The 27085-nt window shown below is 42.4% G+C and overlaps 1 protein-coding gene across 9 annotated transcripts in view; it reads right to left on the bottom strand.

Moving 5' to 3' along the window:
* Positions 1 to 27085, bottom strand: part of RBM20 (RNA binding motif protein 20) — a 131083-nt gene that overhangs the window by 80893 nt on the left and 23105 nt on the right. The window contains exon 1 of one of the 9 annotated variants that reach the window (XM_040564141.1): positions 24057 to 24119. The exons of 7 other annotated variants lie outside the window; for them this stretch is intronic. In XM_040564141.1, the coding sequence (XP_040420075.1) occupies positions 24057 to 24094 (38 nt within the window). In that variant the 5' untranslated portion in view covers positions 24095 to 24119. Of the gene's footprint in view, positions 1 to 1248; positions 1341 to 24056; positions 24120 to 27085 lie in introns of those variants that run through there. One more of the 9 variants, XM_040564145.1, reaches the window with a different exon arrangement.

Below are 27085 nucleotides of genomic sequence, written 5' to 3'. Positions count from 1 at the left end.
CAAAGACCACGCACCTCTTCACGGTTTGAATACTTCGCACAGAATTTGACATCCTCCCTCTGTTCTTAATTTTCCTTTATAATATTTATAACTACATATATTGTATATTATTATATTACATGTTATGTATATATTATTTTTCTTTATATTGTGTATAATTGAGTGTCAGCTGCTTATCTAACAGTAAATCTAAAAAAGCACATGAATAGCTGTTTCTTAAATAAGTGTAACATTCTTTAAAAACAACAAAAAAAATTTAATCAAAAAATTCCCAAAGGCACCAGAAAAAAAAAAATACTTTTCCTGAAAGTTTACCTGCTAAAAATAAATAAATGAAGATGTATATATAATAGTTAATATCTGCAATATGTTTATGCTTATTTAACCCTAATTTATGCATTTCATACATCTCTCTAACAAAGCTATCTTGAAGGTGACACGGTTTTCTATGAATTCCTGGTCTCTCTGATAGTGTTCTTCCCCAGTCTCGTCCCATACCCCTGTGTCTCACTGAGCCTTGCTAGCAACTTTAATGAGCATCCTTAAAAATAGAAAAGGAATTTCCATGACTTCTCCTATCTAGGTATTTTAAATACCAACACTATCAAGCAGTCACTCCAGGACCCAGGAAGGATAAGGATATGTTGTCAACAAAAGGAAAAAAAAGAGATAAAGTCTTTGGAGTCCACCCCCTGACCTGACAAAATCCAGGACTCGATACTGGTCTCCAGGTCAAAAATAGACCGTCTGAGAGCAGCAGAGAACACTTGCACAGTTATCACAGAGTTACTTGTTTTGCAGACCATATTAAGCACTTCATATAATGGCATCTGAATCTGCTGCAACACATTTGAGAACAACTTCTCTGAACCAAGTTTGAGAAAAAAACATGTTTGTCAAGGGCAATAGGAACAAGAAAAATAAATCCTACCTTGAGGTCCTTTCTCTTGTTTCTGTGCATTATCCTTTCAACAGAAGTAGATCTTTTCCTTACAAAGACCACCAGCATTACACTCACAGCAAGAATTAAAAAAAAAAAAAGAGACCTTCATCTGCCTTTTGCTAATCTCCACAATATTACACATTATAAACATAAATACTTCTTACAGAAGATCTAGTAGCCACACATAGCAGTAAGATACCCTACTGTCCTCTTCATTTTTATGAACTTATAAAAGAAATATTAACTATTAAATGTTACTTGAAGTAATTATTATAAACCAATATCATGTTAAATGAATACGCTACCTTTTCTGATTCATTATCTTTGCTTTTGAGTTTTTCCTCTTACTGATAAGAATTCAGCAATTCCCCATGTTCTTGCTGAGCACTCACATAGGTTAGCAAGGTTCGACTGCCTGCGTTGTTCGAGCCAGTATAGCTTAAATCTCAGCCAGCCAGGAAGCCAGGCAGATAAGCGCTGGCCTATTGAAAATTTATCTTTTGAAAGGGAACAAGGTGCTTGAACTTAAGGCAAGAATAGTCTGTAAGTTAACATTTTGTTACAGCCCACAGGTTAAAATATACATATAGTAAATGCATTGATGATAAGATAATAACTATATGCTATTAATTAATAATAATTTCATTTCAGCAACCAAGTATTAGACCCACTCTTTTTCTATTGCATAATTTCAGAATTTCATAACACAATTAAATACGCCAGCTTCTGATATATTCAATTTCATCAATAGAAAGCAGCTATGCTTTTTAGCTGAGACAGAGTTCTTTTCAAAACAGTATAACAAAGGTGTTTTTTGTTTGTTTGTTTGTTTTCCTTTTAGGGCTATCTTACATAAGAAGCCCCTTTTCAAGAAAAATTTTTTGTTTTATTTAAAACAAAATTTAAATTTTTATTTAAAATAAAAAATATTAAAATAAAAATTAAATTAAAATTAAAATTAAAAATTTATAAATAAAAAATTTACTTAAAAATGGGATGTTTTATTTCTGGATTCTATAAAACAAGTACACACTAGATTTTTTGAATAAAAAAATCCCAAACCCAAGAAAAATAAAGAAAAACCGAGAAACCAGAAACTAAGTTCTAAAAACGCCCTCTGAAGTTGCAATCATTTTAGGAATTCTGCATTGTGACTAGAACACATGGCTGCATACATTTTCACCAAAAAAATGTCGAAGAACGATTTTTAAAAGCATACAAGAGAAAAATAATCAACCATTTGTATTTTACTCTAAATACTTACTAAAAGAAAATTCTACCAACAACCTTCATAAACTTCATAAATAACTAATATTTAACTTTCCAACCCTTCATATATAGTAGGATTCCAAGGTAATAAATAATGATAACATAAGTTTCAAGAAATCAAAGGGTAAAAATCATCTACATACAGTTACTGAAAGGACACGTATTATTTGGTATTAATTAGCTAGCCACATTTGACAAAGTATCAGTATAGAACAGAATAAAACCCCTTATTAAATCAGCAGCTGAAATTAGAATTATTCCACAAAATTTTTTCTCAAACGTACATTCCCTCTTATTTAAAATATTTGTCTTTGCAAATTTAAATGAATTTGTTATTTCAAAGCCTGGTTAAAAATAAAAAAATAAATTGCTGAACATTAAAAAAAAAAGTCTTTTTTTTTTTTCTTCCCTGTAAGTGCTCTGAAAAATAACTCAAAATAACACTGTGGAATTCAGGGATGCCTAAATAGCTTTTGTGTTATATATGTTTAGCTTGCAAGCAATGATGAATTTGACCTGCCAGTTTCCCAAAGAGACTTACTTTGCCAGGAAAACAAACTCCTGCTTTTAGGAGATCATGTGTTTTGTTTGTGTGCCATTGGAAAAAAGAAACAAATCTTCTTGATGGGACACAGACAAAACATGTTTTCCTTCTGTATATATATATATATATAAACAAGAATGGAAAAGAAGAATTTAAAATAAGAATAGGCCATTATCTCTCAGAAAATAACAGCTACTTGAACTAATGATTTAAATTTCTGTGTTTAACATGTCTGGAGAATAAGCACAAAAATAGCATATTTTTGCAAGTGCCTTCAAGAGCAGAAATACACCGATAAGAACAAATGTGAGACATTTGTGTTTAATATATCAGAAAATATCTAATTACAGTAAAATTATCTGATGTGCAACAGTATGTTAATGTTGGCCAATAAATAACATGACAGATAACGCTCATGAAAGCGATTACCCATTTTGCTTGTCCCATCCACATTGCTGCTTTCTGTAGCTGTCATTCCCTACCTAACCAGCTCACAGGACTCTCTGCACAGAGCAAGACAGCCAGCTCATTATTGCCTTGAGTTTAACGACTACTCATGGAAAAGCTAGGCAATACAATTTGGTAATCTATTCTGAGTTCTGTAGGAAAAAATACATATATATGTATACAGATTTTTTTCTGCAATTAGCATAAGAGACTAAACAGGTCATGGGGTTTTTTTGTTTGTTTGTTTGTTTTGTTGTTTTTGTTTAGACACTGAAGACCTATATATTCTGTGCACTTTTGCTCCCACCCTATCCCCTGCAATTTGGCTCTTTTTCAGGATAGAACAAGCAGATGGGTATCAACTAATACATCCGTTTGTCACTTGACTGCTTCATAAAAACTTCCGCCTTTAAACAGAAAAAATGACTAAGGAAAATAAGCAATTTATGCAGGACTGGTTCATAGTTTTCTGTGTATCTTTCCAATAAAAATTGTTTGACATAGCTGATTAAAATAAACACTGTTCTAAGGAAACAACCACAAAATACAGTGATTAAAGCACTACTGAATAATAAAAATTGCCTAACTAGGATTTATTAGAAACTGAGGGCTGAGGTGAGAAGATCAATGCAATAATTAAGTATTTTAAAGAATGATCTGCAACATTAAAAAAAATCTTTTATGTGCCTAAAAATTTTTTAAACTAATATTGCTAAAATGATCTCATGCTATTCCTGCAACTGGAAAGTTACATGAAAATATTTTAACTATATTATGCATAAATAATTTACTTCTAGACAGACAGTTTTTACACTTACAGATAAATTTTCTCTCAAAATGAACAGAAGATTGTAAATATCACAAACCACATGAGGAATAATATCTTTTAAAGACTGAGTTTCAATCGACTGCCTTTCATGCTGGCTCAGTCACTTTAAGCTGTGATGGATTTTTAAAAGCTGTTCCAATATATCAAAATCAGCCTCGGAATATCTTAACAAAATTCTCAAGTTTCTATGACTAATAGTGTATCACAGACTTGATAGTTACAGGCTAAACACAACCCTGACCTTCTGCGCTTATGGCTACGAGACCTGTGGTATGCCCGCTGAGCTATATGGCTACGAGACCTGCAGCGTGCATACTGAGCTAACAAAATCTACATTTACAGCAGTGCTCTGTCATGCCAAAAATCCCTCGAGGCAGGATTTTGGCTTGCCTTATACAATTTCTTTAAAATATAGGGTCACTGCTCCTAACCTGGAAGGTAATGTCTCCCACCTTCATCAACAAACTCAATGCTTTTACAGTAGAGACCACATAGTGCCAGTAAGCTGCTTGTAATAAAGGATTTTCAGGCCTCTTATAAATGTTACACTTCCAGAACAAAAAGTCCTCTCTACCAGCTCTGGGCTCTCTCAGACAGCCAAAAGCTGAAATTCATTCCCATTGTCTTAACCCAGGTCAGTGGGTTGCTTTCTGAGCAGAAACCTCTCCAGGAGTCAAAGCTGCTGTGACTCCGTACCTTATTTCTTACCAATGGGACAAAGTGATGGATATTTCTTCTTTGTATTACATACACAGGGTTTAGCTGGTGAGGAGGAAGCAGACAATTCTTACACAAAAAGGTGAAAACCTTGGCTTGGTAGAGGAGAAACTAGGAATCTGGCAGATCAGGATACAAGAGGACATCAGGAAGGCTAGCAAGATTTTGTGTGGGAGAAAACCTGAAGGAAAAGTTGCTGAGGGATAGGGGAGGAAAGGGAGAAGGACTGGGGAAAGAAAGGTGTGAAAATGCCATCCTTTCAGGACTTTTTCCCCTGCTCTGTCCTCATCACTGGAGAGCCCATTTTCTACACAGCCTTTGCAGAAAACACAGAGAAAGAGGCAAAGAGGCTACGTAACACTGAGCATTGCAGCCCTTCCCATGGACTTGGAGGAACAGTAAATGAAAAATGAAATTAGCTCTCAGCTATTCTTCTATTTGCAAAAGCCACCATCATTAATTTTGTTTCACACGACAAGGCATGCAAATCAGAACGACAAAGCACATTCATCACCAGCAATGCTGCATCCAGCAAAGACAGCTTGAGTCAATAAAGAAGCCTGGGCTGAGCGACTGTGAACAACAAACGCTCCTTACGGGCAGCCAAACTGAAGATCATCAGGAAACTGTAAAATGAGACGTCCACCATGCAAACCTCTCCTCGTTCCCTCCTCCCATACAAGGGGATGTTTTGGTACTGAACTGTGGAATTCCCCAGAGACACGATAAAGGAAAAATTAAAACATCCACCAGCCCAGTAATGCCGTGCGTGATAGAAACCACACGAGGAAGTCATCGGGTAAAACAAGCAAGCATGGCACAACCATTGAAACTAGGATTATGTTAGAAGCTGCTCTTCTTTCCAGAGTGTTTTTCAGCTCCTTTTGCAGGCCTCCTTGCCTGAATGCCTACAGACAGAGCAGAAGGTGCCAGATCAGCGATCTGCAGCCTACCGATGGCAGCCTACGGGCAGCTGCTCCCTGGATGATGAGACCACTGCAAGACGTTAAATCCATTTCAGGAAGTTTTCTCATCCTTTCTAGAAGCTAGTTAATACCGTGTATTTATGTATCTCTTACTCTTCTCTGCAACCCGTTTTTCCTGGGCTTAATCAAAGGGTAGGATAGCCTGAAGAAGTGCCTACAAAACCCGCTCCACGGGACAACTGCCAGTGGATTGAAACCTCCTACCACAGTCCTAATCTCCCTTAAAGACTTCTTGGATGTGGGTTCAAGTGAGAAAATCTACGCAGCTGGATGTCAGGATGCACCAGGAGCTTTCATTCCCCTTGTACTCCTCAAATCCTGCCTCTGCACAGCAAGACTGCACCTGTCCCAGTGCAGTACCCCTGACGCCTTCAATTAATGCTGAGAAAATCCTGAGCTAAGTGCCTACTTAAATTTGATGGGTTTGGCATTCAAATGATGGTCTGTGAGCCTAATAAAAGCACCGGTTAGTAAACAACATTATTGATGAACATCAGCAGAATTATGAGCAACTGCAAGCTGCAATTAAGTTGAATTTAGCCACCATGCCCACACAACTAGCGATGTAGTTGTTTCAGATCAATGCAAACAACAACCAATAAATATTCCCATTGCTTCTCCAAAGAACAAGAATGGGAATTACTGAGTGCCGCTAGAGAAATTTATAGTTGAACAGATGCAAACTACCTTACAGCCCTTAGGAAAATGGAATTCATTCACCAAAGCATAGTTTGAGCTAGCTAATCCAAGTCGCATATGTAGTTCTTGCAGAGCTTTGAGAAGCAATCAATCTTCTGGTATTCACCAACGTGATTTGTTAATCTGCAGTTTTCATAATGTAGTAAGGAACATTTGAATTAACAAGTTATTTTCCAACAGTCTCTTGGTTACTTATTGGGTGTGACAGAATATGTGGTGCGGTGAAACTGGACAGTATAGGTTACGTCACGTTCTGCCATCTGGAAAACATTACAAGATAATCACTAATACTGTGAAGCCTCCTGAATCCGTTCTTCATATATAATATAGCCATTTGAGCTCTGAAGAGTGATTTGTAAAATATGTTACTGTAATCCTAAGTAGGATATTGTTTTAAATAAAACCCATATCTAAGTACAAATTTAAATTTCAGCTTACATCCTTAACCAATTACGTACCAATGCAAATCTCCACTGATAAATTGTCTTGCTAAATCCATTCTTGCAGTGGATTAGTTAGCTCAGAGAAACAATACCGGGATACAGTTTTTCAGGACCAGCAAGGTGATTTGAAGATTCCCCAGTGGTTAGCAACTTCTATTCAGTATGCAGTAGGATTCAAGTGCTGGCCCTTGATAGCAGCACAGGAATTTAAGGTCACCGTCCCAGACCGCTCAGTGAGTGGTACCTGTGCTGGTAGGGGCAGAAAGGACTGCTCGTGGGCAGCTGCTGAAGGCAAACGCTACCTAGAGAATGTACCAGGGAGCAACTCAACAGCCAAACCCTGTGTTTTGTATAGTCATAATCACCTGTAATATTGCCCGCTCTCCCCAGGAGGAATGCCCAGCATCGCCTGTTATTTCTGGCGCATGATGAGCATGCTGCGGAGCTCGCTCCCGCCGCAAGAGAAGCCGGACGTGCCCTTTGCCAGCAAGGGACTAGCACCACTTCTGTCATGTGAAGCAAAGTTTATACAACAGCACTTAGATCCATTTCTGTGGAACTTGCTCCATGGCTGAAAGCCAGCATGGGTCAACAACCCACAGCAGTTTCATATCATAGTGTGTCTTCACAGACAGCCCAGGGCTGACAGATCCCACCGTGCTCCTCGCAGCATTTTTCTTCCAGGAAGACAAAGACAAGCCCCTGACGAGGCAATCTGCATAGAGCTCAGCAAATGAGACCTCTGGACTGGCTTTCCCATATAGCATTCCCGTTTTACTTTCAAGCCTTCAGTATCCCTAAGGTGATATGCCACAGGGGTATTACCCACACCTCAAGAAAATATTTAGGTATGTATGTGTGTGTGTGCATATATACATATATATATATGCACACACACACACACACTATAACTATATATCTCTCTATATGTAAATATATATCTATAAATATAGATATAAAGCCATGCTCACATAACATTCTCAGCAGCTAAACTCTGCCACAATCCCAAATGTTCAAACAATCAGGTCACGGTAACCTAATCACAAGCTATGAATGTGATAAAAATCATAGAAGGAGTACCTGACAGAAATTGCCGTAAAAGTGACATCATGCAATAGGCCATGCAACAATCTGAAATCTCAGCCAACAGAAAAGCCAAAGGATCAGGGGGAATTTGGAACAGTTCTGGTTTGCCTGTTTTTAAAATGTCTTAAAACTATGAAGTCAGTTTCCATCATATCAACATTCATGCTTTGACCTAGACTGCCCCAAAAATGTGATAAGAAACCAACGGACCTTTTGGACAATGTCATTTGTTGTACGCAACATTGTTCTAACACAGCTCTTGCATGACTGGAGGACACAACAGCTGTGTGGGAGGCCAAAATGGAGAAATAATTTGTTGGAAAAGGCTAGCAATAATAATAGCTAAAGTTGTGAATGTTCTCTAAAATAGGAGCGAGTTAAATAAATAAAACTGTATATAAGCACACAAACACACACGCACCAAAATACGTGCACATAAAAATAAAAGTTTATATATTACATATATCTGTCAATACTGCTGGGATGCTTTCTATTCCACCTGCACAATATGCCACACAACAAATTACTTCCCTCTGGTTTTCCCCCAGTTGTTCTCACATCAGGTGACAGGAATCTCTGTAGGAGTTTTGTATGCTTCAGTGAACACCACTTTCTTACCTAGCTCTGTAGTTTTATTATCCACTCAAATAAATACATTTCATGTATCATATTTGAAATTTAAAAAAAAAAAAAAAAAGAAAAAGAAAAAGAAAAGAAGATTATTCTCTGAATAAAGTCTACCATTAAAACTACCTAAATCAACATTTTGAAGAAAATGAGATTTCTATAGTCTAGATTTAGAATAAAATGTTCAGCCCAACAAATGAATAAAGATCTGTTTATGTAACCTCTACAGCATTCAAACAAACGTATAAATGCTCAAACTGCTAGAAAAAAAAAAAAAAAAAGAGAGAGAAACACTTCTTTAAGTTCTGTAGTAATGTAATCCAATCTATCAAACAGGATGTTAGAGAATTTAGAGTTTGCTTTAAAATGAGACAAAGCTGGTAGGATATTTTTAAACCTGCATAGCAATCATATAATGGCTCACTTGGCCCTGTTGAGAAATGCACTTTTCAGGACATTTAAAAGTACAACGAGCTTTTCTACTAGATTTGCACTATACCATAAACTTCTCCTCCCCCTTTCAGTACTCTGATCAATTCTAAATGTAATTGCTGTGCTGATCTTCAGCTTACCTTTAACAGATGAGCACTACTAAATCAGAAGTTGTCCAAATTTCCTACTCTGGATTAATATATACATAATGGCTGCTTGCCCATGGCTGGAAATCCTTCTGATCACTTAATGCTGTCAGGTGCCTCATTTCTAATGGTGAAAACATAATCTAAGCTTCCAGAGGACAAATTCTTCAGGCTCCATTTCAAGTGCAGAAGTATTTGAACACAGATAAAACCCACCGATCTGGTCAAGATTCAGGCACATACGCAAGCACACTGAAGCAATGGGGCTTCGGTGAAATAGTACTATAACAACGCTCATTTACAAGAAATAAAAATATTTTTTAAAAACGGAATATTGAAAGCTAAATAGCAGCAGATATAGACAAAGATGACAGCAGAAAAAGTTTTGTGGGTACTGCCAGGGTAATGTTTCTGATGTTGGACTACAGTCTGCAGTAGGAAAAAAGAAAATCTATGAATGTAACTAGCCTTATGAAAACCACACTCTTTAGGTGAACTTCACGTCCATATTTAACTCCAAAAATGCAACATTTCATTCATGAAAGAATTAGGTCACTCGCTTGTATGTTAGAGGCTTATACGTTTCTTTACCAGAGGTAAAACACTCACAAATCTCTGCTGACAAGTTTTCAGTCTGAAATCAAAACCAGGGAACAAGACAGGATGGCGCAAACAGAGGGGTAGTGGCCAATCAAGCCAGGAGGATTTACACAAGAGATGTTTTTCCAAGAGTTTTCTGGAGAGGGCACAGAGGGGGTGGAAGCTTGGAACAAATTCACGGGTGGGATGTTCCAAGCCCAGAGACTGGCATGCAAAGAGTCCAAGAGACCACAGCTCCAAGTCTGAGTTACTTAACATCACTGTCTGGCTGCCCAACTATACTGCCACTAAACACCACGAATAGCAACATGGTTCTCACCAGCAACACAAATGTGCTGTCATCCAACACCCAAGCATAAGAAATCTCGGGTATTTCTGGTAAGTGAGGAATGAGATATGTGGAAGTACACCAATCAGGTCAGCAGCACGTGGAAATTGCCTGGGGAGATGGAACCACACTTATTGCCGTCCCTAAGCACCAGCCACCCTAAAGACAGTCTGCAGCAAACAGTTTACTCACTCATCTGTCAGAGGTGGGACTAAATACAGACTCCCATATGCACACTCCAGGAGTATTTGGACATTAAAGGAAATGTCTTTAAAAGCTTATCGACTCGCCCAGCTTCAGATCAGTACATGACAAAACACAGATGACATGATATGAAGGAGCTTGAGCACTACATGACCAGCACATAGGAAACCACAGGGAAGACTCGAGGATGTCTGACACCACAGCTGCTCCAACTGACAAAAGCAAAGAAATCAGGAAACGATGGAGACGTATGGATTGTAAGCATTGTGCAAAATAGAAAAAGACAGGCAATCGCCAGCTCCAAAATAAAATTCAAAGAAACTTGTGCCTTTTTCATCGTGAAAGGGGCCAGTTCTGAAGAAGTACCACTACCCTTGGTGCAAGAGAAACGCAGGCACAGCCTGTGCTTCAAACATCTGATAGCCAGGGAAATCCAGGAACAGATGCCACAGGGAACAGACAGACAGACGCCCTTTTCCCTTTGTACCTCTCAGCACAGTGTTAACGGGACGGTGTGTTACCGGCACTGCGCAGGGAGATGATTTGAAGGAGGAAAGCACACCCTCTGCAGGCTAAAAGTAAGTGTCTGGAGATCATTATTTCTGCGAGCAAAGAGCACTCGATTTCAAAGATATTTGATATGCATTTTTCGTAGATTCGCTGAAACACAGGAAGATGAATTCAGTATATCCAAATCAGCAGAAGAGTGGCAAATCCATGATTTATAAGCAGTTCCACTGCATTTCATGCACTGGGGTCACACCAGCCCTTCTATTCAAACACGAAAGAAAAGGCATAGAAACAAAATAGATCATTTAAAAAAAAAAAAAAAAAAGCTTCCATAGAACAAAAGACGGAGAAAAAAAGCAACAAAACATTTTCAGCAGTTACATCATTTTGTATTATTATGGTCAAATGAAAATTATTATTTTTAATATACTTTTTTTTTTTTTTTTTTTTAAACTGGGCTTCTTCATGATATTTTCCAGAAGAAAACCATGGAACAGATACAGGAGAACATCACTTAGTTGTCTTTTTTTTTTTTTTTTGAAACAGATACAAATGGGTTTTAAACACTTACCATGAAACTTTCATCACTGTAAATAACTATAGAACTACAAATTAAGCATAAAATTAATTAAACATTAACAAAAGAAAAATATACACTTTTCCAGTGTGTCCACAGAAATGATGAATATAATTATAGCTCAGCAATTTGAGAAGAGAATATTTTGAATAAGTAGGTAATTAAGTTAAGAGGGGCCTAAAGAAAGATTTCACACTCACATTCATATGCTGAAGCAGTTTAAAAATAGAGAGTAAGAACTGCCTGACTTCACCTTTTAATTTTAGCTGGGTGATGAGCTGGTCCCAAAGACAGAAAGGCACAGCAGGATTTTTTCTCTGCAAAGTGCCCTTCGTATTTTTATGTGAAGGAAATGCAGTCTGTTCTATTAATAACCTGCTATAGCTCTAGATAAGTCTAGGCACCCTTTCCATCAGGAAAAAAGTTCTGTTTTGAGCGTACAAGTGATTCAGAGCAACAAAGACGTATACACAAGTTGGAGAATCTTCCAACTGCCCCGGCCACTTCACAGTTAAATGAAGTCCACACAGGAACAGACATTTAGTTTTCCCGTCAGACACCTCTTGCAATTACTAAAATTGTAAGCACACCACTTTTCTCTCATGAGGAAGAAAAAGCAAATGACTGAGTTTGCACCGTGAGATAATTTTAACTTCATTCTCATTTTAATTAATATCTGGAAAAGCAAACGTTCGTAGCAACTAGCCCAAAAGTGCACTGCAAAAAGAGGGGGGAGTTGCTTGACGTAACGCCACCATAATGCCTAGACTCTCCCAAAGAAGCGGGGAAAAAGCTCATAGGATTTTTTCCCCACATAAAGAAAGATCGATTCTTCTTCTGGATATGCCTCCCTCACACTTTGCGCTTTCCTGACATCTCTCTGATTAACCTATCTCAAACACCGGCTTCCCAACAGCAACCCTCAGGCCGTTCAGCGTTGTTTCAGCCTGGCAGATTCTTGCAGTGGGGCAGGCTGAATCCCCTCCTGGTCAATAGCACTGCACAGGGAACTTTTCTGTCCTGCAGGGAATGGTGGAAATGGAAACAGGATTGGACGACAAGCATTCAAATTATTTTGCCAACTTATTCTTGCCAAAGTGACAGCTATCCAAGGGGAGGTCCCCAATACCCTCAGCTGTGTTAGAAGCACCACCTTAAGCAAGATTAATTGTGCTTTAATCAGGGTAGCAGCCTTACCACTGAAGCCTAGGTAGGGTCCTAAGTTAACACTGCCGTGAAAACAACTCTTATAAACTGTCCTCTTGCCTCCCTCACACGTATTCAGAGCAACAATCAGCAGGAGGATCCTAGATTTCTTTGTCCCCCGTGCAACTATGCTCAACCTTTAATTACAGATTCGTGTTAGGCTCTGTCTGTAAACTTGCTGCATGTGTAAGTACTGCTCCCTGATTCACTCCAGCGACTCCCATGAATAAGCATTTGCAAGTTTCTTTGCCATGCGGACGCACTGCGAGTAGGTGAAAGCTCGCATCGGCATCCTGCTGGTCAGCAGCCACTGAGCGAGGACACGCTGCCATCCTGAGCTGCAGCCCCTGATCTCGGTAAGCTGTTTGCCTGAAAGCACAGGAGGGCCATGCTGGCCTCTAATGACCACTTCCCACTCATTCACTTCTTACAATAAAGAGCACACTTGTGCAGGTGAGCCTAAGGAGGTGTTTCTTTGTACCCACATTCCCAGTATCTTTTGGTTTGAATCTTAAAAGCACTGTATTATTTTCCACAACCCAGCACCATTCCCAAGTCATAGCAGAAGTTCCATATGGTTCTGAAAACTTTTTCTATTATGAGATACAGATGAAGGGTGCTGTCTTTTCTTCCAGCTGGAGCACGCTCTGCATTTCATTTGTACAGATGCAACTAGCTCATTTATCACTCTGAGCATTTCTAGTTCAATTGCCGGATACCAGAACTGGCATCAAGAGCACCCTATCCCTGCCACAGGAGTGGCATTGCACTTGACATCTTGCATCAAATGACATTAAAGCACTTGAAAGTAAGGACTGGAGGTGCCCAATTCTGCTTCTTTTATTGAAGATCTTTAGTCAAAAATACCTCCTTACAAGAAGGCTGTCAGCTAACATTTCTACTGTCTCCGGCATAAGTTCAACACAAAGTTTGTTGAGCGAGGTCATCACTCACTGTACGGCTATTTATAGTTACTTACTCTACCCTTATCCTAACGAGACCCTAATCAACAAAGCTTCTGATGACTTTTGTTTGAAGGATCTTTAAATGCGAATGAAACGTCTGTTTGTCTTGCTTTAAAAATAATTATTTGAAAATTCATTTAAAGGATCAACTAATTCTTCTTCCTTCCCTTTTCATATGTAATTCAGATAATGTTTCTCTTTCACATTCCTGTGTAAAGACGGGTTCTAGGGAAGAAAGACTGGTTTACGTAGCGAAGGATAAAGAGGTGCATGACCATCCAGTAACTAATTTATCTTAGCCTCTTCTATAAAGAGAAAAAATAGCTGTTTGAAAGAGTCTGCCTACGATCACACCCCTTCCTACCACACAGCCCCCTTCTCCCTTCAGCAAGGTAACACACCAGGCTCCACCAAATGGAAAGTGCGTCCTTGACAAAGCAGTTCAGATTTCCAAAAGAAACACACACAATTTTTATTAATTGCCCAAACAATCAGCCAAATTGGAGTTTGTTTCCAGAGCCCCTGCAGCAAGATCCAAATCCAAAGAATGATCAGAACCTCTCCTCTGGCTTTATTAGGCTGCCACGTGGGGCCCATGTGTGTCAGGAGCATTCTTTAGGGCTTAACATAGACAATATAACCATTATAGTACTGGTTTTAAGGTATGTTTATAGGCCTAAAGTGGTTGTGGTCTCCAAGCCAGGCTTCCAGCTGCTGCAATAGCATCATCACCACCGAAACCCCTTACCCAAAAGAAATGCCTGCTGCTCTCACTGCTGCCGCCCATGCTGGAGAAAAGAGTTCTTTTCTTAGCGAGGTGCTTACCCCGAGAACTGCCAGCTTTGCTACAGCTAAATAAATAAAATTACCTCAGAGATTTTAAATTCAGAGCTGTGTCTGTCTCAGAGTTACAAGCTACTCTGTCATATTTAAGCTTGAAGCAGCTTTTTTCCTGCCTCCCTTGGTCGTTCTGCTGTTTCTTACAAGCAGGGGCAGGCAGCAGGGGGTGAGAAGCGATGTACTCCAGGTCTCCTCAAATTCCTGAAATGTCTGGTGTCAGAACAGGGGCCCATTTATCACAAGTCACACCCTTGGGAGCTCTCTGCCTTGTCCACTGGGAGAGCAGCAGCAAGCCCTCCTTCCGCACCGTGCTGTTTGCACAAACTGCCAACGGGGAGTAAAACGTAGACACGGAGCCGATAGAGTGGTGTGCTTCTGGTGAGGGCTCCCTGGCATCCAGTTAAGAGGTGAGAAAACTAAATATAACAAACTTAAAACTACAATTATTGTAGGGGAGCCTGCCAGAGCTGCTCTGAAGCTCCTAATGGTCTGTCGGGGATTTATGGATCAGCTGTGAAAATTTACTCACAGCTAAAACTTGCCAATCAAGTCTTCGGCTTTGGAACACTGCTACCAACTTTCTCACAATACAGCCTGGAAGTGGAGAAGCAACCAAAGCAAAACAGGTGGTTTTAATGTTTTGAAGAAGGACGTACAAAAGAAAAGTCTGTTATACTGAACAGATCAATAAGAAAAGTGGGAGGAATTTCTCTTCTGTATGTTTCTGTCTTAGTATAAAAGGGCCTTCTATCACACAGAGCAGGGGAGGACAAACAGAGCAGCGCCAAGAACTGAGAAATGCACAGTAAGAGGCAGTATGCTGCACAGGAAAGGCTCCAAATGGCCCTGACTTGCAGTTCAAAAGAGGCTGAGCTGCCACATAAGCCCACAACTGTGAAGTTTTACACTCCAGAGTATTGCTTTTTAAACACCTCAGCTCATTATAACATGCTATTAGAAAGCATACAGGAGTACGGGTCGATACTCCTCCCTACACAGCACCATGCTCTCTTTTAAAGCTTCAATGCTAGAACACAAGCTATCTATTTTATTTATTTATTGGCTTCTGATGTATTAGGTGTTTCCTATCAGTGCTCGTTGTTCGTGACGCTTCTGTGCAAGACTCCCAAAGACCTGGCAAAGCAGTAAGCATTCATGAAGCCTCGGAGACTTAGATGATGAGATCTGATCCTCTAAAGCCTACACACAAAAATAATCCTCATGCGTACGAATGCTTTGCAAGCCCAGTCTCATAGTATACGCACTATATCCAAAGAGGAATTTAAGACTTATTTACCACTGCCAAACAAACTGGATTGGCTGCTTAAGAAATTTATGTAATATATAAGATGGGTGTTGCTTTTCTTTGCACCATTTAAACAAAATGAAATAAAAAAATTCTAGTCCCTGAAAATTTCTATTTTACCTTTTTTATTTGGTAAAGGAAATTCAATCCTTTAATACTTTGCAATGTAAATAAATAAATAAATAAATAAAAGTGATTCACTTAAATTTTATTGTCAAGTATGAAGTAGTTCGTCAGCACTTTTTACTTCTCCAGGAGCTGGAAAACAAAATATTGAAATAACATCCAACACAGTACAGAAGACACGAGAGCTGACTTGGATTCAAGTACCGCTGAACTTTTTGTTTGCACCACTTCATCCATGAACCTCTTTGCCCATAGTGCTGACAGAGGTATCTGCAAACACCATCCCAGTCAGCCACTGTTTTCCTGCATTACTTACAAATACGTTCACCTCCAGATACATCAGCGACTCTTTCCCAAGCATAATCCACATCAGGACAGCCTGAGGCAAACCTCTTGGGCCATTTCAAGGAGGCAATGGAAAGATGTCAGCAAAAGGGTAAGCCCTGCCTGTACGGGGAGGAGGTGTTGCTACAGAATAGAATAGTGACCTTGAATGAAGTGGCAAATAAAGAGAAGAGCCCAACGTTTGGTTGTTGGTTGGCAGTATGGTAGAAAGCTGTAGGTGACCTTACAAGAATGTGCCATGAGCAGGGCACAAATGGATGGCACAGAGCACATGGATAGCAGGGGTGTGAACATTAAGATGTGTTAATGGAAGAGCTTGGAAGATAAGAGGAGCCTGGGGCAGAAAAATACCTCACCCTAGTTTGCTAATAGTTCTGTCTGAGGTTTTAGGAGACAAGCGCCACATTTTCTTCAGATCCCATCCTCACACTGAGTTGCACATAATCTCTGACAGAATTTTTATGTGAGGCAGTAGAGGGAGGAGATCCAGAACTGCAAACAATGCAAATGGACATGATACAAAAATTGACATAATACAAAAATACAAACATCCTCTGTGGGGACTGGAGGAAACTCCTCTGTACCAGAAGTTTTCTGCCCCCACTCTAGTTCCAGGCAGAACAGAAAGCAGGGTGACAAGCATTCGGGATCCTGTGAGACATTATACGGCATTTTGTTCTCAATAAGTAATTTGCGGATTTTATTTTACACATTAAAAAAGAGGCCAAGAAGAGAACTAAAACGCTGGTCAGTGTAATGAGCTTTGTGTGTCATCAACCTAATAAATTTACTTAACACATGTTCCCCTAAGGGAAGGGCACGTTAATCAGCAAAGACAGAAATAACATTTTTTACTGCAGAAACAGACTGTGGTCAATTTACTGCTGCTTTCCAATATCCAATATGCAAAAGCCCACAGAAGAGTATTTATTATCTCAATAAAGGAAACCTCGGATGTAACCTTGGCTGTCAAGGCACTTGTTGGAGAAGTACTTAAAGCCTATTTCTTAAAACAAATATTCAAACGTAAGTAAAAATACAAGAGCAACTCCTGCACATCTCCAAGATTCTGTGTGAGAAGCGGCCCTAGCTCGCAGGTGCCATCACCACACACATCTCCCCCCTCCAAGAAAAAAAGCCACAAGACATAAAACTTTACTTTTTGATTGAACCAAATTCAAAACACTTTACATTGTCCAAATTCCAATACTTTGCAGCCTGCTGTACAGAAAACCAGAAGATTTATGGCAAGCTGAGGAAAGCTAGGACTAGAGAACATCACACGCTTTTGGCACCTCAAGAGCCACTAAGCCAGGCAAGGGACCAGGTGATCAGAAGTCAGCCACGGAGCTTACTTGTAGCCCGCCCACAACACATTTTCTCCATCCATCCTGGCTGGCAGAAGACTCAAGGGAATTACTCAGGGGAACAGGAGTTAAACATATCCTTTTCCTAACCTCGTCTTTTCCTAGTAGGAAGTATATCCAAGACGGTGAAGCAGAATCCCCACTCTTCTTAAAGTAGTCACCATCATTAACACTCCATCTAACACTGTCTAGTTTTAGAGTTAACTCCACACGGGAGATGGACTGCACTTTACAACCCTTATAGCAATAGTTTCACATCACCCAGAGTTAGGCAGGGATCACGGCATCTTTGGAGTCTTCTGCAGGAGCTGGTGAGACACCTGCACATCTTTAAACTGAGATGGCAGGTGACAAAACCGAACAGCATCATTTGGTGACACGGCACAACTCCACCCCAGCCCCACTCACTGCCAGTTCAGCTCATCTCCCAACAGGGACTTGCAGAAAATGAACAAATCTGGCTTCCTTGGAGCTCCTCGGATGCACAGGATAAAATATACAGTTTGTGGTATCGGGATAATATCAATTAAAGTCACATTTCACAAGTTGGTGTTAAAAAGAATTAAAGCAGCAAGCCTGCCACAATAATAATTGCCTCTGTGCACTGATAACGAAACACTGATCCTTTAACAGCACAAGCCTCTGTCCCCTTGCAACAGAATACACAACGCTTCTATTTTGCATTTGTTCCAAAGAGGCAAAATGCATTTATAAAGTAGGCTAGGCTCGTGTTGCCAGAACAGGACAGATATTAAACTTCTCCAAAACCCAAAGGCGCAGGTTTTCTGGTTTCACCCAGCGTGCAAAGTGACAGCTTTGCAGTGACGGGTCATTAGTGTGACAAAGAGAAAGCAGCGGGATACAGAGGGGAGGAGGCTAACAGAGCAATTACATCCTTAAACCAACTGTACTAGGTTACAAAGAATGGTGCTGGGTGTGTGCGCGCGTGTATGCAGGGGAATAAAGTCAATCGGGTAACGTGTCTAGCTGCAAATCAGGTCAGAAGAGTTAAATTTAAAAAAAAAAAAATCATGACAGCATAATCTTCAGAAAGAGCACTTCCTATTTGAAGAAAGGAATTTTAAAGTGACTAAAATTAGTATTTCACACAAATAACCCATTTCTTACCCTCCTAAAGAAATTTCTGCAGCCCTCTATGAAATATAAATATACCTTTAAAGATTTTGTTCCTCCCGTTTTGGCAGTCCCCAGAAAGGACCAGAACTAGAAGGCACTGAGGCTTTTACCCACCTCCATTCTCCTTTCCTCCAAATGGGCTTTTAGCCGAGTCACCACGGAGCAGCATTAGCTCAGTTCCCTGCCTGCAGATTTGAGAGAATAAAGAGGAAAAACCAAAGAACCCATTTCCCAGTCTTCCCATTGATGGGAGCAGTAGTATTAAGTTTCCAATAAAAGAGCGAGATCCAGGCAACTTAGTTACAGTAAGGAGGACTCCACTGCCATGTGTTGTGTTCCACAAACTGCTTACTACTCTGCTTCTCATCAACTAAGGATTATTTCACTTCTTACTTAACTTGGTACTGCTGCTATCTCAGTCTCCACTAAAATATGTGAAATAATTTTGACATTTCTGGGCAACTAAAAATTTATTGATAATTGATAATAAAAGCCAGACTATACAGAAATGTTTGCATACAAGGCACTTCTTTTAATTCTTTTTTTTTCTGATCCCTCTCTACTTTGTACCTCTGTGCTCCCTCTTCAATCTTTAAATGCATTTTATTGTGTTCCTCGCCCAACAGGCTGTTGGTTTAAAAAAATGATTTTTAAAAAAAATCAAAAGATTTCAGGACAAAAACAAAACAAAACATTTTTAGTCATTTTTGTTTAAACTGTAATATCTATAGAATTAATTCATCTTTGATCTTTAGGTCACACCTTATATAAGGGACATGGTGGGGCTGTTACTGGTTCATCCCCCTACTCTTCCTCCCTCTCCCCCCTCCAAAAAAGGGTATTTTACATGAGAATCAGAAATGTTAAGAAAAATAAATCTCAAGATAAATGAGACATTTTTGTTACCTGATGTTGAAGACAGTTACCATCCCTGATGCTACTTTCTACTTTTTGTGAGCAACTGAACTTAAACACGCAGCACCTCCAGGTGCCCTCCCCAAACACATTTCAAGTCCTGATTTTACTGTCAGGTGAAGTATAGGAAGAGACTCAATAATTACACAGCAAGTAAGCAGAAAAATCAGAGGAAAAACAAGGTTCCCTCACTGTCTGTTTCCTAACATACAGAGACAATGAATGGGAAACACTAAGGGAAGTTCAATAACATGGGCTTAGTTCCCACATTCTCTAGCGAGTCCCACACCGCCCATATTGTGCTGGCTGCTGGGTTCAGCTCCTTGCCCTTGTTTTGTTAACACCTCTCAGCTCACACAGCTACAGAACTTGGTTTTGTTTTCACTGCCATCCAGAGAAGTTACAGTTGTTACAACACAAACTAGATGAGTTTTCAGGGCTCTGCTGGGCAACTCGGATTTTGGAGATGTGCTTTAGAAGGCAAGTAAACACGGAAAGCCTGGATCAGTAGCAGCAAGAAGAGAAACAGTAAAACCAGTGTTTCTCTATTGTCCTCTTGTTAAGTATCCGTTTTGCCTTTGCCATATACACCAAACTATTTGCCATGACTAATGTATATAATGGTAGTACCTTTCATATTTTATCTCTCCTGAGAGACCTTGAGTTGGAAAAAAAAATGAAAACCCCACACTTTACACTAAACAGACAAAGAAAAATCAAAAAGCACCTGCTTAAAAATAATTGAATTTAAAAAAAAAAAAAAGACATTTTTTCCAACAAATTTCCTCCTTGCTGCTATAGGAAATAAAGGACTCAAAGCATTCAGCACCAGCCTGCTTACTTCTGTCTGCCCCCAGAACTGGCACAAACTGATGACGACTCCAGCACAGATGTTGGAAATTCCATTCTCCTTCCAGAGGAGCTCAAAATCTCTGGGGCACAACCCCTTAGAAAAAAAAAAAATATATATTAACTTTGGTTTTTAACCCCACTGTTTTTAGATGCCTTATTTAACGTGTAAAATAAATGTATAGTCCTATATCAACACGGGGAGCTCAGAAGTGCTCTGTTTCAACTGAGCATGTATTACCCATGACAAATCATTAGAACTGAAAGCACACAGCTAGCCATTAAAACGTACAAAGAGATTGCATTTCAATAGTCAGGCCTCCTATAATTACAGAGGTTGCTTGTGCAAACTTTCACAGAAAGCAGTCGTCATGAAACATCTTTATACTTAGACCACAACCACCACTCAGTCTTTTCTCTCTTATTTCCAGACAGCTGCTCCATCAGCCTGCAGTGAACCACACACCTGGAATTATTGGTGGGAGTGTCCATGCACACCAGTCAATCTAACAACAGGTGATAAAATTTGTCAGACTCTGAGATGTTGTGTAAATATTGCATTGAGTAATATCACCTCCAAATTACAAACAAAAAACTTTGCTTGTAAGAGCAGACCTACCTGTATGGAAGGAAAAAATACATAAAAATAAAAAGTAGTTTAAAATAAATAAATAAATAAAACCTTTCTGTGCAGAGCAGGTATTTGAGGGTTTTTCAGAGGTTTCCCATACTTGTTTCACTTGCCAGTGCTATAGGCCATACCCTGCATTTCTACTCCTTCCACACCACCACAGCAGAAATAGACGATGAACATTAACCAACATTACAATTGTAACCAACACCATTAGAATTGTCCTTCTCAGTCCTTCTCAGTCTTCTTTATTTTATATGTGAGCATGTGTTTTTATCAGTCATCACCCAGAGTGTGCAAATTCAGGTTTTCCCTTCCCCACCAGCTTATCATTCTCAGCCCTACAACATAAGGGCTTTGGAATGCTTTTACTTCTGGAAAATTTGAATTATTTTCCCATCAAACATCGCAACCACCTACTCAGATAAAAAGTTTTAACTGCTCTATAAATCTTATGATTGGACCTTTAGTATCAACCACAATGACATTTTCACTTGCGGGGGAAATACATACATACAGGATAGTTCATTTTAGATATTATTGTATTTGGACAGGACTCAGATAGGAACGTCAAGGGATTCAGTTATGTTTTAATATTAAAATTACATTAGAAATGTTTAAACAACCGGTTGTTTTGCAGTACAATAAAACAGCGCACATGCTATCTGCGTTGCGCGAGTTCAGCCAATGGAGCTGCTACCAAAGACATTTCAGATCTCCCGGTTTGCTAAATTTCAATCCCTATTCAACCCTCAGTGTTCACAGTGAAATTTCTCCAGCTGCCCACATAAGAAGTCATTTTTTAAACGACGTAGGTCTTCACCTAACATCTGTAAAAGCTTCTAAAGTATTCTGGGGGGTGGAGAGAGAAGGAATCTGGGGAGCTTTGTAAGTTTAAATGGTATAATGAAAAATAGAAGCGGTGAAAGATTCAGTTAACCAACACGCAGTGTTCTGAACCATACCACTCAGAATTACCATTCTGTAACTCTACACTTGTTTACCGCAGCTCACAAAGCAAAAAGACAACAATTGGGCTTCTGTTTTGTATAAAAAAAAAAAAAAAAAAGGAAGCAGTCAAGAAAATCAAAATCCTCGGGAAGATGTTGGTATTTTCTTTCCTAGTAATGAAACCACCATGACTTCATTTTGTGCTGAGACAGAAGAATCACTGCTTTCCTTAACCTCTTCAAGTATCTTATGGTGTCAGCCATTACAACTATCCCAGCATACTGGAAATAAATTCAGAACAGCAGTTTAAGACGAGCCCTGATACGTCCCTGCCTAATAACCACCAAATGCACTGAATATCCAATTCGGATTGTAAAACACCAAGTTATTACCAGTAAAGCAAAATACAATTTGCCTGCATTTCCAAATAAAACCTGAGCAGAGACATAATTTTAAGGTAAACAGAGGCGCACGCTGAATTATGTCACGCGGTTACAAAACAGCGCGATCAAGTTGCAGGACCTTAGATGGAGACGGTCAACGTGTGCCATTCTGTGTCACATCACCACGACAAAAAACAGTTAGGACACGGGACCCCTCTCCAATCTTTTCCCTGAAGGTAGGCTCAAAAATAAACTAATTTCAAGTTCCCCCTAACTAGAATTAGGCAGTAGGCGTGACTGGCAAAAACGGGATGGATGCCTTCGTAGATATCGTGCGCTGCAGGAGAAAATTAATCCCGAAGCAGTCTTGACAGATTCACCTGACCTGCGCCCACGTGAAGTCTTGAGAAAATGAAATAACGCGGGCCGACATTGGAGAGCACAGTTCAAGCTTTCAGGCTGATTTTGCACAAGCACAAGTTACCTTCTAGTTGCACTACAACTCACATGCAGCTCGCCAGCTACCCAGCCGAATTAGGAAGCCACCATTACTGTTTCAGTTTCAATGTGAACTTCCAAGTCTGTATTTCCGAACGGGAATAAAAACACGGATAATGAGGATTGTTAACAGATTAAGTTACAAAACTTGTCTGAAAAACATCCCCCCTAAAAAAAATAAATAAATAAATAAATAAAAGGAAAACTAAGCTCCGAGAAACGTAAAGGCCACCCTGCACGGCGGCTTTACCAGCGCAGTTTCCTACGTGTTTACAAACGATAACGCAGCCCCCGACTTAAAACAAGCCCGCCGCAAAGCCGAAGCTCTGCGCGCACCGGTATTTATACAGCCGTGCGTTGGGCAGTCCTCAGGGACGGGGCCGAAAGCGCTCCCTCCAGCCGCTCCGTGGCTGCTTCTGCTGCCGGGCCGGCCGAGGAGGCGACCCCGGCCTCCCGGTGCCCCCTCGCAGCCCTGCTGGGAGCCTCCTCCGAGGATTTAGGGTTAGGGGGAAACGGGGCGTGGGGGCTGCCCGGGACCAGCACGGCTCGGGTCGTGCCGCCGCTTGTGCTTCGCATGTCCCGATCGGTTCGCCTCCCGGTTCTCCTTTGCCCCAAAAAGCACGGCTCGTCCCCCCACCCCACCCCCCCCCAAAAAAAAAAAAAAAAAAAGTCCTTTTATTTTCCGTCCCCCTCCGGAGGGAGAAGGGATGCCGCCGGTGCCGTGCCCTCCGAGGAGCGCGGGTCTGGGGACAGCCGGGCAGAGGTGCGGCACGGCGACACCCTCCTGGCCCCCCAGGGACCCGCGGGGGGCGAAGGAAACTTCCCGGAGCGCGCTCCCGACCCACCCCCCCCGGGACCCGCAGCGGCTTTGGGGGCGTCGGGTGCCGCCGTGGGAGCGGGACCGGCGCCGGGCCCTTGAGGGGGGGACACCCCGGAGCGCTGCCATCCCCCGGCCGAGCCGTGCCGGGCCGGGGGGCTGAGGCTGGCGGCGGCGGGGCCGGGCCGACCCCCGTCCGGGCGGCTGTCACTCTGGGAGCGGGGGGGGGGGGGGGGGGGGGGGGGAGGCAAAACGGAGGGAGGGAGGAAAAGAGGGAGGGAAGGAGAGCGCCCCGTGCCCGCCCTGCCCTCCCGTCCCCTCCCCGGCTCTTACTTGTGGAGGAGCTGGGGCAGGCTGGGCGGCGGCGGCATCCCTCTGCCGGGGCCCCGGCCGGGGGCCGCGCTGCGGGCATCGCTCCCCGGCCGGGCGGCGCCGCGGGGGGCCGGGGCCTGGCTCATGGCAGCGGCGGGGACCATGCGGCGGGGGGGGCGCCCGGGAGGCGAGGACGGGGGGCCCCGGAGGCGGCCGCGCTCCCCCCGCCGGGCTGCAGGAGGAGGAGGAGGAGGAGGAGGAGGAGGGCCGGGAGCCCCCTGCGGCTGTGCCCGCCCTGCGGGAGGGCTGCCGACAGCGGCCGGGGGCGGCCGGCGCCGTGCGGGGCCTCGGTGCTGCTGGCGGGGCTGGGGGCGGGCGGCGGCGCCCCCTCCCCTGGCCCGGCCCGGCCCGGCCCAGCACGGCCCCCCCCGGCGGAGCCCGGCCGCGCCCGCCCGCCCCACCTGGGCCCGGCCCCTGCCGCCTCCTCCTTCTGTCTGTCCGGCTGCGTGGCTGTGTGTCCGTCCGGCACCTGCCGGGGCCCTAAAGGCAGAGCGCCCCGGGGTTTTACACGCCCCGGCGGGGGGGGTTTCCTGCACCGACTGCTCCTGCTCCCCTTCCCAAGGCCGGGGGGGGGGAAAGTGTGCGTGTGGCGGTAATCCCCCGGCGGTAGCACCTCTGCAGCAATGCCATCAGTCACGTCCCCGACACGGGCTCTGTCAGCCGGCACGGCGCCGGAGGGGAGGCTGTGCCCCAGCCCCGCAGGCGGCCCGGGGCAGAAACTGCGGTGCTGGTATCAGCTGGGGCTGGATGCGTCCCTCCGGGTCTCCTTGTCCTGCTCGGGGAGGGCTGAGCATCGAGGCTGAGCACCTCGACACCTCCTCCTGCATCGCCTCGGGGTGCCGGGCACCCTGCCCCCGGCAGACAGCCGCCAGGGGAAAGCAGAAATGTCCGGGTTTTTTGGAAAATTTAATCTGAATTGAGGGGAAAGACAGGCGCGGGGGGCTCGGGGCCTCCTCCGCCCTGCACCTGGCGGAGTCACTTACAGGCGCGCTGCCTTGTAAATGGGCACAAAATCCTGCCGCCAGGGACTGCAAAACTTACAGTTCTTCGCATTCAACACGTACTTCGCCCTTAGCTCACGGAGGGGAACCACTAACCAGGTGCAAGGCAGGGGAGAACCGGGCTGTATTTCAACGGTTCCGTTATTTAGGAGTAACACAACACCCAATGAACCTGCTAAAGAGGAACGGCGACCAGCACACACTTATACACATGCATTTGCACACACAAGGCTCCGACAAATACGTTCTGAGTAGTTTTGTACGTCACTTGTTTTCGGGTTCAGCTAGGGCCGAGGGATGGTCAGCACGCTGTAACCAGCGGATCTTCCAGCAAAAGAAAGGTATGATCCTGCAGGCAGGTGAGGCAAGGCACGGCTACAAGTTTAGCCAGCAGTGCTATCCTTGCTTGAGGTTTAAAGTGAGGTCTCAAGCATCCGCTGATCATCCACAGAAAAAGTGGCTTTGTGAGAATTCCCTTCTTGCCAGAGCAGCAGAGAAAGCCCTGAAGAGCCCCAGCGACAGCCCCTCTCTGCTGCCTGTAATTATCTGAGGAAGTGAAAGATGGTGACTCATGGCTCGGAGGGCAGCAAGAGCACAGCTATGACACCAATGCACGGCCATGGATTAGAAGGTGGATAGTCACAAGAACGTGTTACTTCGCACAGACAGTTATATATTACATCACTTGTAAAAATGGATCAAGTGTGTTTTACTAGCACTACTGTTCCTGCATTCAATGCACACAGTGAAGAACTTGGCACTCAGAATGAGCGTTGGGTCCGGAAACTTTGCAAAGATTTGCTCCAGTCACTCTTTAAAGTCACAATCCTCACTCCCACACGTCTGCTTTTTGTCAAGCTTTTGTCTCTTTTGCTGTCACACCGTGGTGTTTCACCTGGCACAAGCTGGTCTGGCAGGAGCACTGTCTCCTTGTCCCCAGCTGGTCCCTGCTTACCTGAACACAGCTGCACGAGGCTCCCTCGGACACGCAGGGCATTAACTCGTGGTCTTAATTGCAAACAAATGAGGGGGTGTGTTACTGCTCAGGAGCAGGCAAAGAGTTACTAAGGTTAGTGGGATCTTTCATGCAAGAAATCAACACAACAGTTTCTGTCCAAGCCTTGCAATATTTCGACAGCACTGCCGTAAGAGAGAGGGAGAGCAGTAGCTGGACAGTGGAATTGAATCACAGAATTGAACAAGTGCAAAGTGCTGCACGAGTGGTTTGTATCCTCCTAATGTGCACCACAGTTAATTATGCATGTGGAGAAAACGTATCTGTAGGTTTTTACCCTCAGCTAGAGGTCCTTTCTATACTAGTGAAACTGTCAACAAATGGTGACTTTGGCAATGAACTGGCTTTCACGTTGCTGCTAATTAATGAAAGTAAATACCTGTGATTTTAGATTAAAACTGCTGATTTTGTCAACATGTGTTAATAAGCACTCATGAAAAAAATAAACAACATTGCTAGCTATTAATTTGGGCTGAGATGAAGATAGTTATTGTGTCCTCAAACACGATTAAAACAAAAGCCACCTTTTACAATGCCTTTTTTGGTTTTTCAGATACAGCACTCTGCACGCTAAAACTGATCTCCTGATCTAACTGCTGCTCTAACTTGCATTACTATAAATCAGAAGCAGCACTCTGGTGTACATGAACTCACAGTCAGACTATTTATTTTTTAGGAGGGTAGATTAACAAAGGCGTGGGTAGGAAAGAGAAAGGGGCCATAAAGTAGAAAATTGATGGAGCCAGGCACACACGGGATACGCTGTCCCCAAATAGTTCAGCGTCAAATAACAAAAATAGCTATAACTTCATTGCCTTAAGAGCTTGATTAACTGTAGGGTTAGACAGTAGCAAGGAAACACGTCTAAGAATAAAAGATTATATCAAGTCAATGTGCCCATTAGTCTAAGTAAGACTTTTATTTGGTTCGTGCCTGAACCTGGCTGTTTCTCTGCAACCTGCAATTTAATCCCC

The sequence above is a fragment of the Cygnus olor genome, chromosome 7 (genome assembly GCF_009769625.2).
Source record: "Cygnus olor isolate bCygOlo1 chromosome 7, bCygOlo1.pri.v2, whole genome shotgun sequence".
Lineage (NCBI taxonomy): Eukaryota > Metazoa > Chordata > Aves > Anseriformes > Anatidae > Cygnus > Cygnus olor.
The sequence above is the reverse complement of the archived record's forward strand: the minus strand, read 5'-3'. Positions and strand labels throughout refer to the sequence as shown.